General features: G+C 46.9%; 1 protein-coding gene and 1 non-coding gene across 2 annotated transcripts in view; both read left to right on the top strand.

The window, feature by feature from the left end:
* Positions 1-970: 970 nt before the first annotated feature.
* LOC120381856 (zinc finger protein 418-like) overlaps positions 971-14,695 on the top strand; it is a gene marked incomplete at both ends in the record, with an annotated part of 47,040 nt that continues 33,315 nt past the window's right edge. The window contains one exon of the mRNA XM_039500019.1: positions 971-1,482. Coding sequence (XP_039355953.1) covers positions 971-1,482 — 512 coding nt within the window. The remainder of the gene's footprint in view (positions 1,483-14,695) is intronic.
* Positions 12,254-12,327, top strand: TRNAT-AGU. The gene has a single exon. It is a non-coding gene; the product is annotated as a tRNA-Thr (tRNA).

Raw genomic sequence — 14,695 nt, 5'->3', positions numbered from 1 at the left:
ATGACAAAGTTTTATGAAATCAATGGAACTCCTTTGTTTTCTTTCATCTGAGCAGGGTTTCCATTTTCCAAACCTGATGTGATCTCCCAGCTGGAACAAGGGGAAGAGCCATGGGTCTCAGACCTGCAGGGTTCAGAGGGAAAACAGACCCTGAGATCTCCCTGCAGAGGTGAGGAAACATTAAACCAACTCTGAGTGTGGAAGTGCCTGAAGGAAACATCTGGGATGCCCTACCAAGCCCTTGAGAGGTGTCTCAGTTCATTATTGTTGCCAGCAGGGGTCATATCCTCAGAGTAACTATAGCTCATGGCTTCCTGTAGATTCTAGCAGACGCCAGGCAGTAGCTTCCTTCCTTCCCCCTGAGAATTTGGATGGGACTTGAAAGCCAAATTGATCCCCTCCTCTCTCCTGTTTTGGGGAAGAGTTTGGGGGAGTTCAGTTTGTGATTTTTATTTGACCTCCCTCCAGCACTTAGTTTGTTTTGGCTTTTCACTTTTCATCCCTGTTTGATGTTTCTGTCTGTTTCACAGCAAGTGATGCAATGGCATGTGAGAAAGAGGAGCAGAATTCTCAGCAGAAAAATGTTCAGCAAGTGGATAAACACAGAGCATTATGGCAAAGATCAAAAAGCAATGCGTCCAGGAGTCATGAGGAGGAAAAATCCTGTGAGATTCAGCACAGACCAGAGAGAGAACAAGGAAACCAGCCGGGGGTGAAAATGGGTAAACGTATTTCCTCTCAGGGAACTCAGAAGGACCTCAAGAAAACCACCACAAAGCAGGAAATCATCATTGGAAAGAGAAAAAATACATGCACAGAGTGTGGAAAAAACTTATATGACTACTCAGCCCTTCTTAATCATCAGAGAATCCACACAGGTGACTGGCCCCATGAATGCTGTGAGTGTGGGAAAACCATCTCTCGTAGCTCAGCCCTTTCTGTACATCAGAGAATCCACACAGGGGACAGGCCCTACAACTGCAGTGAGTGTGGGAAAACCTTCACTCAAATATCAACCCTTTCTGCTCATCAGAGAATCCACACGGGGGAGAGGCCCTACGAATGCAGTGAGTGTGGGAAAAGCTTCAATCACAGATCAGCCCTTTCTAAACATCAGAGAATCCACACAGGGGAAAGGCCCTATGAATGCACTGAGTGTGGGAAAACTTTCAATCGCAGATCAGCCCTTTTTACCCATCAGAGAATCCACACAGGGGAGAGGCCCTACGAATGCAATGAGTGTGGGAAAAGCTTCACTCAAAGATCAGACCTTTCTAAACATCAGAGAATCCACACGGGGGAAAGGCCCTATGAATGCCGTGAGTGTGGGAAAAGCTTCAATCGCAGCTCAGCCCTTTCTAAACATCAGAGAATCCACACGGGGGAAAGGCCCTATGAATGCCGTGAGTGTGGGAAAAACTTCACTAGCAGCTCAGATTTTTCTAAACATCAGAGAATCCACACAGGGGCGAGGCCCTACGAATGCAATGAGTGTGGGAAAAGCTTCACTCAAAGATGAGACCTTTCTAAACATCAGAGAATCCACACGGGGGAAAGGCCCTATGAATGCCGTGAGTGTGGGAAAACCTTCTCTTGGCACTCAGCCCATGTTAGCGATCAGAAAATCTGCAAGGGCAATGAACACCATAAAAACCTCTAGGGCTATCAATTTTTTTTCTTTAATACTTTTCCTGATTCCCAAATGGTAACTTTTTAAATCTGTTTGAACTGTTTGCAGCACCATTATCCCTCAGCTTGGACAGATGAGTGGCCCATTTATGCCTTTTGTAGTTTGCCTTCTTTTGAGGTGGGCCCATTTGTCCTTTCTATCAACTCAATTATCCCACAAGTAACTGGAGTGTGCCCTTGCTATGAGGAACCAGGGAGCGTCACATTTATACCATTCCTCCTATTGCAAAGTGATTGTTAGAGTCGCCAGTGATACAGATTGTATCCTTGCCAGTTGTTCTCACGTTGCTCTGGGTTGTGCTGAAGAGCAGTTACATTGGGAATTTTTCATATTATAGTTAAATAAAGAGGAGCAGGGGAAAAAAGTGTCATTTCAGCCTCTGTGACACTGGAAGGAGATGGGGTGGTTCAGAGATTCCTCCTTCCCATCACTCCAGAACTGTTACATTTTGGCTTCTCTGTGCAGAGTTTATTTTCATCACATTCTATCCCTCCACTTCTCAAAATGTCATATGAGGAAGAGTTCTCAGCTGTCTGTGCTTGGAGGTGATGCTTTGATTTCTTTCCTCCTATATCAGAGTCGCTATGACTGGAGATGAAAGTGTCCAAGACCTGGAAGGGGAATTTAAATGGATCCCAAACATAGTGTGATTATTTGGCGTTTAAATTCCAGGTTTCATCTATTGGTAAAGCCACTTCTGGCAAGAGGACTATTTTGTCCCCCATTATGGGGATGCTGGGATACTTACAATTTTGTAAATAACATAACTGACTATTGAGAGAGTGCTGAGTGAAGCTGCTTTGAATGGATCAGAGGAGAAAGTGATGGGAGAATCTCTTGTCCTGATTCTAAATAATCAGATGTAACCTGCTCTGGAATTTCTCTTGATACTTTCATTGTCATGTATTCTGTCTCTCTGTGATGTGGGTTTCTCTCTTTCCTGAAGGCTGTTTGTTCACCCAATTGGATATTAGTTCAGTTCGATAGGACGTAGCTCAGATTTCTTGGAGAATTGAAGACAAATGACCATTTCCTAAAGTCCTCATTTGTCACTTCAGCTTTGCTTTTTCCCCACCCCTCCATGATGACACGGAGAAAGTTCAAGTGCAGTTCTGTCAACAGTGGAGAACTCTCCAATTTACTGCACACGCTAACAAAGAAACAGCAGTGATTTAAAATCTCCATTCGGAAATGGTGAACAACAGCAGAACCCCAACTAACTGAGGGAAGTGCATACGATCACAGTGGAGTTCAATTATTTAAGTCACTATTTTCTCAGATGATTTGGGGAGAGAATTCCACATTAAGTGATTTTTAACTTGGCAAAATGCGCATGTATTTGGTTCCCGAAGCATTTTTGTAACCCATGCCCCACAGAAGATCTTTCCTATTTGGAATGCTCCCCTTCATGATGCAGATGTTGAGGAAAGAGAAGTGGTATTTTTGTTCAATTTATCCTTAATAGATGCTGAAAATGTGTATAAAATGAAATCAATGTTGGAAATCTAATAGCAGCAGAAAAATAGCTCTTTTTAAATAGAAATTCTAGCTCTGGTAACAAAGATTCTGATCCAGGCCTGTATCCAGTCCCTTGCCTGGCCCTGTGTCACCAAATTAAAGAAAAGCTGGGCACGTTTCCGGAAACCATTGCTTACGACACTGCTGAGATTTTGAGTGGTTTTGTAAAGGATTCTATTTCTGAGAAGTGTAAATTTACCCTAAAAAGGGCAAGGAAACAAAGGGCATCAGGAATGTATGTTTTTTCGGATGAGGCAAGAAAAGGGAGTAGCATTATCCCCCTTGGGTAGCCCCTGTTCAATTCCAGGTCAGAAAGCAAAACTCTCCTGCAAGAATATAAATAAATATTGGGTTTCACTTCACGTCATAAGTACAGTTGTGGGCAATTAAATGATGACCCTAAAATTTCATAAAAGCAAAGAACGCTGAACAAAAAAGTGTGGGAAATACGGATGTTTCTGAGAAAATGGCTTGGAATGAAGGAAGACAAAAATTGATCGGTCGAGAGAAAAGACCCTGTTTCCCCCTAGTTTGGAACTTCTCTCACAATTACTGGAATAGAAAAGCTAAACAAATGGTATCCGATTGTTGTAAAGGAGATTGAAGTGAGGCCATTTTCTCCAGATAAAAGAAAATGGTCATGTCAGGAGTGGGATTTGAAACCTCGTCTCTATGCAGAAACCAGAACACCCAAGAGAGAGGAAAAGAGAGTCTTAAAACTGGCACTTTGGACCAGTCCCAAATCCTAACGCTACAAAAAATGTGACTTATCAACCCTAGTTTTCATTAATATTTGATGACACTCTTTAGGGAGGCCAAGATGGCACATCTCTTTCAACTCCTAGAGACCTTCTTCAGCACAGCTGATTTTTAGGCACACTCACCCGGACCTAAAGTTACACGTTCCCTGGAGTTCCATGAGTTCTGCCGTGTTGGAATCTCCCTGCTCACGTTTTAAGCGAACAAAAGATGGGTGCTGGCATTCGGAGACCCTCAAAATCCTGCCCTGGGGGCCAGACAGTTAAGCAACCAGCATCCACAACCTCTACCATGATAGCATCCTGTCTGGCAACAACTCACTTATCAATAGCTGGGGTCTGAAATCCTCATTTCTTTGTTCTGTCACTGTAGTCTCCACTTTCCTATTGCTTGTCTGCATAATCTCTGTCTGGTTTTGTGATTGTTTCTGTCTGCTGGACAATTAATTTGTTGGTTGTAAAGCAATTAAGGTGGTGGGGTATAACTGGTTAGATAACCATGTTACAATATGTTGGGATTGGTTAGTTACATTTCAGTAAAATGATTGGTTAAGGTATAGCTAAGCAGAACTCCAGTTTTACCATATAGTCTGCAGTCAATCAGGAAGTAATGGGGGGGAATGGGAATGGGAGTAGGGGAATTGGAGTTATGTTTTGCTAAGGGGGGGAATGGGAACAGGGACACAGACAAGCCTCTGTGGTGTCAGAGCTGGGAAGGGCGATACCGAGGAAGGAAATCGTTGCTTGCTGGAAGTTTACCCCAACAAACATTTAATTGTTTGCACCTCTTGAACTGCGGGTATTGCTGCTCTCGGTCATGCGAGAAGGACCAGGAATGGGGCGTGATGGGATAACCCCTGTAAGAAGTACGTCTTTCAGGGTGTGAAAAACCCTGGAATCAGTATAATTAAGCTGCCCTAAGCCATGGTTAGATAGTGCTAAATGAAAGGAAAGATTGTTCTGTCAATGTAGCTATTACAGGGATGGAAAACCCCTCCACTCACTGTAGCAACTGTCTACTCCACAGTGCTATAGCAGTATCACAGCAGCATTTTAAGTGTAGATAGCCTCAGAGTGAGACCAGGTCTGGCTCTGTGGAGGCTCAGGCATTACAACCAGAGCAGTGACAATACACTAACACTTCTGTAGTTGGCAAGATTCAAACTTGCCTGGGGAGACCCCAGTGGATTTCTAGTCCATCGCCTTAACCACTCGGCCACAACTACTTGATGTATAGGTGCTTCACTACACAATGATTCTGTTCTCACTGAATTGTCACTTCAAATTGCTCAGACCAGCTCCCCCAGCACACTCCTGGCTGTGCATTAGTGTAGGTGTGTCCATGCTGAACAACAAGGGATCCTGCCCATTTCCCTTCCGGCTGGAGCATGATTAGAGTGTGTTTGTGGTTAATGACATTGCTATAGATTGTTGTTCATTCCCCACACTGACAATTCAGACCGTCCTGTTCCTATTCGAATCTCCACCAGATCATGCCAATAGCCAGAGTCAGGATTTCTCTGGGGCACTGAAATGTTTAGGGGGTTGGTGCATGAACTCAGCCTTGCATCCATCCCTGATGTTTCATGGACTAACAGCAGCTGCGTAAAGAAAGAGCTGATCCAGTATCTCACTGTCAGAGGTGAAGGTGGCCTCGTCCCGTCTGCATGACCATTGCCATTGCAGGAGAAAAGGTTTCAATGGAATCGAATGCCCTGGCTCAGACAAGAGACACAGGGAGGTTTTGCTGTTCATGGATCTGTGCAAAGGAAATTGTGTCTCTGTGTGAAATTGAGGAGGGAAATGAAACGTCCACATGGTGGCCCAATGCCCAAAGGAATGTGGGCAATGGACTCCGGCTGGGAAATGATTTCACAGGATCAATGTATTGCCCTGATTAAAAGCTATGGCTAAAAGGCAGCCACTGTTGTTAGTACCTGAACCTGTGTAGGGACGCCCGAGTGCGTATCAAGTCCATTGCCGTAACCAGGGGTAGTCGATTATTTTATCAAGATTCCAATTTCTTGGTCAAGGTTTAGTCAATGTATAGACGCCAGAGAAAATAATACACTGATAAGAAGAATATAGAAATATTTTGCAGTCACTATGGGCATAACTATGATAATTGTTTTGTGTTTCACTCTTTATTATGGCACCACCTTCCTTCCCTTTAGACTTCTAGTTTGCCAAGGGTAAAACTAAACATTTCTTCAGATACCAGGGAGTGTTTGTGTTCATTCCTGCTAGCTACACAGGGATTTGATGTAGCTGCTTTCAATCCTCCAGCTCTGCTGGGATAAGTAACATTTCAGGCTGTCACTGAACCGAAGGAGGGAGATCATTTTTTGACAGGTTACGCCTCCTCTTAAAGGTGTTTGTCTGGCAGCCTTGGTTCCCAGGTCTCTCCTGAGGGAAGAAAGTTTCTGTGCAAAATACCAAAACTTTCAACAGAGCGGAGGGAAAGGCAACGGCCACATGATGAAGCCAATATGTACCGCAACATGATTCTTTTATGTGGGATGACTCTGAACACTGACTGATCTGCACTCTCTTGTGTTTGAAGAGATGTTGAGTTTTGCACTTGGGAACCTATAAGGCTGAAGCAACGTTATGGATAGTGACACTGCGATTGAAGGGTGATTTAAGGTTGTAAAAATTGTTAAAAACACTGAGCTTAAACTTGAACTGCCTGTTATTAAAGGCTGGTTTCCCCACGTCGGTTCCATAAGCTCTGCTAGAAAGGCCCTGGGTTCTCTCCTGCCTCGCTGGGAACTCGAGGGAATCATCCCCTGCTGCCCTTGACTCCAGGCTGATTTTTCTGGGGAGGGGGCGTGGAATTGAGTTGTTTGCTGTTGAGAAGGGAGCCAGGCCAGTTCTCAGGGAACGAGAAATCCCAGCCCAGCCCAGGCTGCTGCCTTGTCCCAGCCTCTGTTCCCCTGGGGGCCCTGCATGTTTGACTCTAGAGCAGGCCGGGAGCAGCAGCTGAGGCAGAGAACACCTGGGCTGGGCAGATAGGAGGGAGATTAGGAAGTGGAAATGGTAAAACCACAGTGAATATTACCTTGGACTCGACGGCATTTCTCCATTGGTCTGTCTGCTTTGGGGCAGGGACAATGACACGTCCTGCTGCATTTGTCATTTCAAAGGGTGGTTTAGGATTTTCATTCTCAGACATGGTGCACAAAGCAGGACTTAACGAAATGCAAACGAAATGAGCCACTCACAGGTTCTGGCAGCCACAATGAGCCTTTGGTGCGAGAGCTCAGACCTGCCCCTGTCCCAGAGGGAAGGGGGGTGTCTACATGGGGCTTGGACCACTGATCTATCAGCGCTTAACTCCCAAACTTTTAGTAACTCTATCATCAGTGCCCGTGAGTGTAATTTAAACCATGAGAAAAACCACACTAGGCTAGACCAAAGGCCCATCTAGCTCTGAATCTTGTCCTCTGACAGTAGCCAATAGCAGGTGCCCCAACAGCCACCACTGGAAGTTGAACCCAGGATCGCCTGTTTACAAGGCAGGTGCTTTAGCCAGCTAAGCCATGGTGCCTGTCTGGGTGTAAGATATAGTGTCTGCCCACACCTGACTCCCTGCCATCTCCACCAGGCCCTGACAAGCTTTCCTTGTGTTTGGATTCTGCAAAGCAGAGGAGCAGGTGACGTTTTCCTTGCAAGCTGTGTGTGTGAGTGAATCTTTGGCCAGGTCTGCACTACAAAGTTGTTTCAGCAGAAATATAGTGCTCAGGTGTGTGAAGAACACCCAACGCTCCCTCGGTCGGCAGCTTGGTGTGGCTGGTGCACACACTGCAATGCCATGTCTGGTGACAAACCTGCCCTGTTTTGGTGACAAAATAAAACCACTTCAATGAGAGGCCTAGAGCTTTCTGCAGCAAACTTACAGTGACAGAGTGCCAGTGTAAATGCTGCTGGTCATTAAATCACCATAACTGACCTCCGCCAGTATCCCACAATGCCCACCGTGAACTCACCTGCCCTGCATTCCTGCTACAGAGGCTGGGCCCCTCCCCTTTCCTAGCTCCAGGAAGTTCTGACAGCTGAGCCTGCTGCTCTGCTCCAGCAGCCAGGAGCAAATCACTGCCGTGGAATGCTGCTCTCAGGCCCTGTGAACACAGAGTAGGGGGCGGGAACTTCCATACATGGGGGGGCCACCGGCATCCGAACTGTGACACCCCATGACACCCCTTCCCTCGAGGAGACTCTTACCTTCTAAACAGGGACGGCTATTTTCTAGTAAAATCACTAAAAGGGAAGGAGAAAACTCGAAAGAGGTTCCTCCTGGCGCTCACGTCCGTGAACCCGAATACTCTCTCAGTCCTCAGAGAGAGACATGGAGGAGACTTGCTGCAGCAAAGCCACAGGGGTGTCAGAGGTTTCCCTCACCCCTCTCCTGCCTGGCTGATGTCAGCATCTCTCTGTGAGGTCACCACCTCCCCCCAACACCTTGGACCAATAGTCTGAGGTCTTGCAAAAGGCCTTTGTGATGTCACTGCCACACCCCTCCCTTGCTGGGCTAATGTCCTGCCCCTGGCCAGGCACTTTGCAGGTTTGAGCTACTCCCTGTGGATCACCCCACTCAAGGAGCGTTCGTTCTAGGCAGCAAGCCGGCTAGACAGGAAAACATCAGATACTGCTCCCAATGCTACACTCAGTTTTTCAGAAATTAGTCGACTTTATGGCCAGAAGAGACCATTAGAGCATCTAATCTGACCCCCTGCATATCACAGGCCTTCTGTAGGACACAAGAGCTACTTTGGGGGCAAAGACATTCCAGAAAGGCATCGAGTCTTGATGAAATGACATCAGGAGATGGAGAATCCACCACTTTCCTTGGTAGCTTGTTCCTGTGGTGAATCATCCTCGCTGTTGAATATTTGTGCCTTAGTTGTAATATGAATTTGTCTCTTTTCACCTTCCAGCCATTGGGTCTTGTTATTCCTTTCTCTGCTATTTTAAAGAGTCCTTTAATATCCAATCTTTTCTCTCCATTAAGGCACTTCAACACTTCAATGAAGTCACCTTTCAATCTTCTTTTGATCAGCTAAACAGGTTGAGCTCTTTCAATAGCTCACTAGAAGGCATTTTCCTCCAGACCTCACAACATTTGTTGGCTCTTTCTGCCCCAGCTCCTATTTCACAACATCTTTTTCAAATGAGGACACCAAAGCTGAAGGCAGTATTCCAGTATCAGTCTCACTGATGCCGTGTCACCTCCTGTGACATTATTGACATAATCTGTAACTGTATAGATCACTGTTGCGACCACTGTTCTATATTTGCAGCCAATATTGTAGGAAGGTGTCGTGCAAGGGGTCTATGGAGAGGTTCTGATTGGTTGATTATAATGATGCTATCTCTAGATGTGTATCTTTATTGTAGTTGACGTTATGAATATTGGCTCTATGCTGCCCGTATTTCAATCTTGTGCTCTGCTTCCGGTGTCAGTTCTGTCTAGCCTGCTTGATGGCCCATTAAGGACCATCAGCTGTACAATCGCCCCATTGAGAGAAGGCAGATACGCCTTGTGACTCAGCAAGGTAGCAGGGACCTGCCTATGGAGAGAACTCTAAGGTTTTTCTATGCCACGTGCTGGATAGAGTGTCCTTGGGACAAAGAAAGCAAAGAGCATATGGCAAGAGACTATAAAAGGCTGATGTCTCGTCTCCATCTTGTCTTCAATCCTGCTTCATACCTCTGGAGGGACTTTGCTACAAACTGAAGCTCTGTACAAATGACTGAATGACCCATCCTAGCTTTGAATAGACTCCAGAGACTTGATTTGAACCTGCAGTTTATTCCATCACTGTTACAAGCCTGAACCAAGAACTTTGCCATTACTGTATGTGAAGGGTTCAAATCCCTGTGCATTTTATATAACAACCTGGTCTATGGATTGTGTCAGTTCTTTTCCAGACTCAAAGTCCAGAGTATGGTCAAGGACCAGAGGCTTAGCAAATAGTGACCAGCTAAGATAAAGCTGGGTAAACAGAACGCCTTGCTTGCTAAGATAGGCCTGGTCAGCAAATTGCCAGGTGTTGGAGCTTAGAACTAAATGATTGTGTCTTATTCAGAATTGCAGACTGAACAAAGAATCCCTATTCCTATTGTGTTTGTTTCTTCTCTAGGGAGACATTCTTCCCACAGATCCAACCTTGAGTTTATGAAAAGTTGGCACGTCAGTATAAGATATTGCATCCTTCCACCTCCCTTCCAAGGGACCAATGCCTGCCTTAAGACACACAGAAAACAATCTTTATTGCCATATACTTTCACTCTTTCTTTGCTTTAACCCCTAGGAATGTACCTGTTGGACAATCAAAGGAGTTGCTCCATTCCTATGGATCCCAAATCAGAATTCAACATATATATTTTATACTAATAACATTTTATCAAAGTATTCATGAAATGTTAACTTGAGACCATGGGTGGAGATATTATCTAATCTGTTAATCATTAACTAATGTGCTTATCCTGTCTTGCAAAACCTGTCCCGGGGTGTGGAACTGCCTAGCCTGTCACTTTCCCCCACCCATGGAAAATCTATATATTCTATTGTAATTAATTAATTAACAGTGTCTCTGAGCCTAATAAGCCCACTCTGCCAGCACTGTGTGTAATAAAGTCCTATTCTTGACTCCTACACGGTGTAGATTTGTGTCCTTCACAGACACCTGCTGAATAAAGAGAAGATTCAGCATCCATCTTGGCTGAATGTGTCTCCTCTCCCCACAGCTTGGTGATTTTTGAGGAAATGGAGAAGACTGCTGTACATCGCTTGCAAAAGAAACAGGTCTTTTTGGTGACAAGTGTTGAAAGGAGCCATTAGACAAATGTGGAGACAGGAAAAATGTCCCCCAATTGAACTGGCATCTGTGGATGCTGAAGCCACAACACAGAGCGCTAAACACTATATGAGAATGGGTGGTGTCAGAAGAGTCTCTACCAAAGCCTTTTCCCACCAGCAGGGGCCTCTCTGTGCACAGAACTCCTGGTAGCGTGATGGCTGCAGGCAGTGGAGAACTCCATTTTGGCATCTCTTTTGTGGTGAACATCTGCAGTGACTGTTTAAAGGTCTCTAGATAGTGGTCTTTGTGAAGAGCTGGCTGAAGAACCTTCCTACTAACCAGGAGAGCCTGGCTTGGCCTGGCAGTTCTTCCTTGCTGAACCTAGTGTGTCTGTTGGCTCCTTTTTTTGTATCTCTTTTCAGAAAAAGAAAAGATCTGTCAGAAGAATCCTTCTAAGTGCTTGTTCAAGACAGAGAGAGCCTTCCTTGCGGCTAAGTCTTGGTGCCATGGGGGATGCCTCACTGCAGCACCTCCTGCTGACCATCCTAGCAATTAGCTCTGGTTCACCGGTGCGCCTTCATCTAGTAGCGTCTGGCCACCATCGGTTCTATCATTAGGACCCATGTTGCTCTCAGGACTTCAGTGTCCTCTTACGGACACAGCCCTCTGGCTGTGCCCCACTCAGTTCTCTCCCCCATGCTGGGTGGGGTGGGTGGGGATGTCCTCTACCCAGACACTTGCCTCAGTGGCCGGCTGCAGTCCACGGTGTAGCCACCTGTGTCAGTGGCTACTGAGGCAAAAGGTGTGAACCTCCAACCCTGCCATCTGTTTCCCTGGACCATTTCCCAACAGACCTAGAACCTTCCTCCACCTTTGTATAGGGCCTTAGTCTGGCAGTAGTCAACCAGGAGGTCACTCATGTACTCCTTACCCCAGCACTACTCTGATCATGGTGCCCTCCCTGCTCCTGCCTTCCTTCATAGCAGCCAACCCTCCCTCCTCAAACTCCAAGGAGTGACTAACTCTTGCTGGGCTGAGCAGCTCTTTATATAGGGGCTGCTCCAGCAAGCCTTCTCCTGATTGGCTCTCCCAATAAGCCCTTTCTTGATAGGCTGGGTTCTGCACAGCCTCTTCAAGGCTGCCTTAATCTTTCTCCTGCTTGTTTCAGGCAGACAGCCCACCACACATGGAAAGTGGCAAATGAGAAGTCTGGAGCTGAAGGAAAGGTTACCATGACTCAGAACTGAGCCGAGGTTGCTGCGACTGAAACACAGATCACTAACCATTATCTGATCACAGTGACTGGTGGGAGAGGCACATGTTAGAAGCCCTCTGTCTACTCAGCTGTGGCTTTCTGTGCACAGAGAGCCAGACACCTCAAGGTCTGCAAGTCTTGAGGGAAATGGGGAACGTCTGTACTTTAGAATTTGCAGGTGTTGACTTGAACCATCAAATGAAACAGTTGCAAATACTTTCTTCAGGCAGGTACCATGGCTTAGCTGGCTAAAGCACCTGTCTAGTAAATAGGAGATCCTGGGTTCAACTCCCAGTGGTGCCTTGGTGTATGGCTTTTGTCTCCTCTGCTCACATTTTCCTGCGTCTTCCTAGGAAACAGAAGAGGCCTCCCTTGGTATCCAAGTCATTGCTTGCTAAGGAAAAGGCTTCTTTGGAGAGAAGCATTGGAAACAATCAAATCACAAACCTGGAGTTGATGAAAACACTGCTATGACTGGCATTGGCATGGCGGTTGCTTCGACTGCAATTGCTGCAACATGAGAGCCTGCACCACACGTCCTTGTGATTCCCTGGAGACGTTCACACACAGATGTCATGTCACCTTCCTTTTGATTGTCATTTGATGAAAAATGGAGTGGTTGGTAGAAAAGTCCCAGAGAGTCACACCGTGGCTAAGCTGGGTGACTCACCTGCCAGGTAAAGTGGAGGTTAGGGATGCAGCTCCCAGTGGTGCCTTAACAAATGTGTCTGCTCTTCCCACCTTTTGGTGAATCTTTTGCGGAAACAGAGAAGACTGCCTCTGCCTTGCAATGCAAAGGCTTGCAAAAGAAACCAGTTGTTTTTTCTGACAAGTGTCAGAAGGAGGCACATAAGAAATGTGGAGACAAGGAAAAGGTCATTGTAACTCCACTTGCATCCATGGCTCTTGAGGCCAGAATGCAGAGCACTAAGCACTGTATGACCACAGCAAAATCTAAACTTTACACCTTAGTACACTAGGCAGTAGTTAGGTCAAGCAATTTTCTCATCCTACTGGAAGTTACCCTCCTTAATACATAGAATTCCCCCTAAAACCTGGATTACTGTCCTCAGATGACGTTCATTTTCTCAGGATTCCTGCTGCTTCCAGCATAGGTGGGGGAGGAGAAAGGCAAAAACATGATGCCACAGTCTCCTATTTTATATCCTTAGTTCAAGTGTCTAGAAGACACTTGCCCAGACGTGTCCCGGTGGGCTCTGCTGAGTCACTAGGTTGGGGAATCCTCCTGGTGTGGTCTTGTACAACTGAGTCATAGACTTGAGCAGTCCCCACAGTGTTGTGTTTGGGCATCTGTCACTGAATTGGAAATCCCTTAATTACAATTCCTCTGCTGATTCATGGCTGTTGAACACCCTCCTCGGCAGGGGTCGCTAGCAAAATTATAGCCTATTTCAGTAACAACCAGACAGCAAAATGCATAACTTCACACACCCTCATGCTATACATATTTGGACAGAATAACCGATTTCAGCAGATCATGACTTTTCATATGATAACTTACATGGAATGGTTGGTAGGACATATCACAGCCATATAGGAATGATGACTATGTGAGCTACAGGGAGCTATTTTGAAGTACATCATGTCACAAAAGCCTCTAGAGACTGGCCTTTGGGAAGAGCTGGCTGAAGAGCCTTCTGAGTAACTGAGAGATCCAGGCTTGGCCGTGCCAGTTTGTGCTTGCGAACTAAACTTGTCCGTTGGGCTCCCTTTTTTGTGTCTCTTTCACAGAAACAGAGCAGAAGTTCTTGGCCAATCCTTGAAAGTGCTTGTTCAAGACACAGAGAGCCTCTGTGCTGGGGCAGGGTAGGGCTGCAGGAGGTGGTCGGGGGTGGAGGTGCTTACCTCGGGCAGCACAGCTCCCAAAGTGACAGGCACACACTCCCCTCCGGCAGTGGCTCCTAGGCAGTGGGATACGGGGGCGGGTCAGCTGTGGCGTTTGCACTCAGGGCTGCAGGGATATGCCAGCCACTTCCAGGAGCAGTGTGGCAGGGAGGGAGGGAGCAGAGTGGGCAGGAGCCGCCTTAGTGCTGCTGGCACATCTCCGTGTGTGACTTGGGAGGCATCAGGTCTCTGTGGGCTGCCTGGGGCAGGGCAGTGGCCAAGGGGGCTCAGGCCACCCCTTGCCTCCTCTCCAGGCTCCCAGCCCATCTTGCCGGCCGACAGGGATTTTAGGGTGCAGCAGCGCAGGGAGCAGGAAGGGCGAACCACAGCGGCTGCCTCCCCCACATGCAGGAAAATGGCTTGACCTGCTGGCCCCACAGACTAAGGCACCAGGCCTCCAGCTTGCCCCATTCGACCCAATGGGTTGATCTTGTGGCCAGAATTATTTGCAGTCGGGATTTCCCCCAACAGTGCCCCACAGGGGTCCAGGGTCAGCTCCAGCACAGGCCACACAGGAAGGCTTAATGCTCGAGCTGCAGTGCATGCTGGACAGGCTCTAGGCCGGGCTCCCCATGGCAGGAGAGAAGAAGAAGACTGGGCCCCTGGAGGGGCAGGCTGGGGCTTCCTGGATCCCATTTGCTCACAGCCAGCGCCCTGCCCCCACTCCCATGTCATCAATGGCGCCCCCAGGTCAGCCAGAATGGAGCAGCGGTTTTCACTGCACCAAGTCCATTTATGGCTTACAGGCAACTCCCAAACCCCCCAC

Source organism: Mauremys reevesii, linkage group 14, assembly GCF_016161935.1.
Source record: "Mauremys reevesii isolate NIE-2019 linkage group 14, ASM1616193v1, whole genome shotgun sequence".
NCBI lineage: Eukaryota > Metazoa > Chordata > Testudines > Geoemydidae > Mauremys > Mauremys reevesii.
Note: the sequence above shows the minus strand (reverse complement) of the source record. Positions and strands in the feature narration are given on the sequence as shown.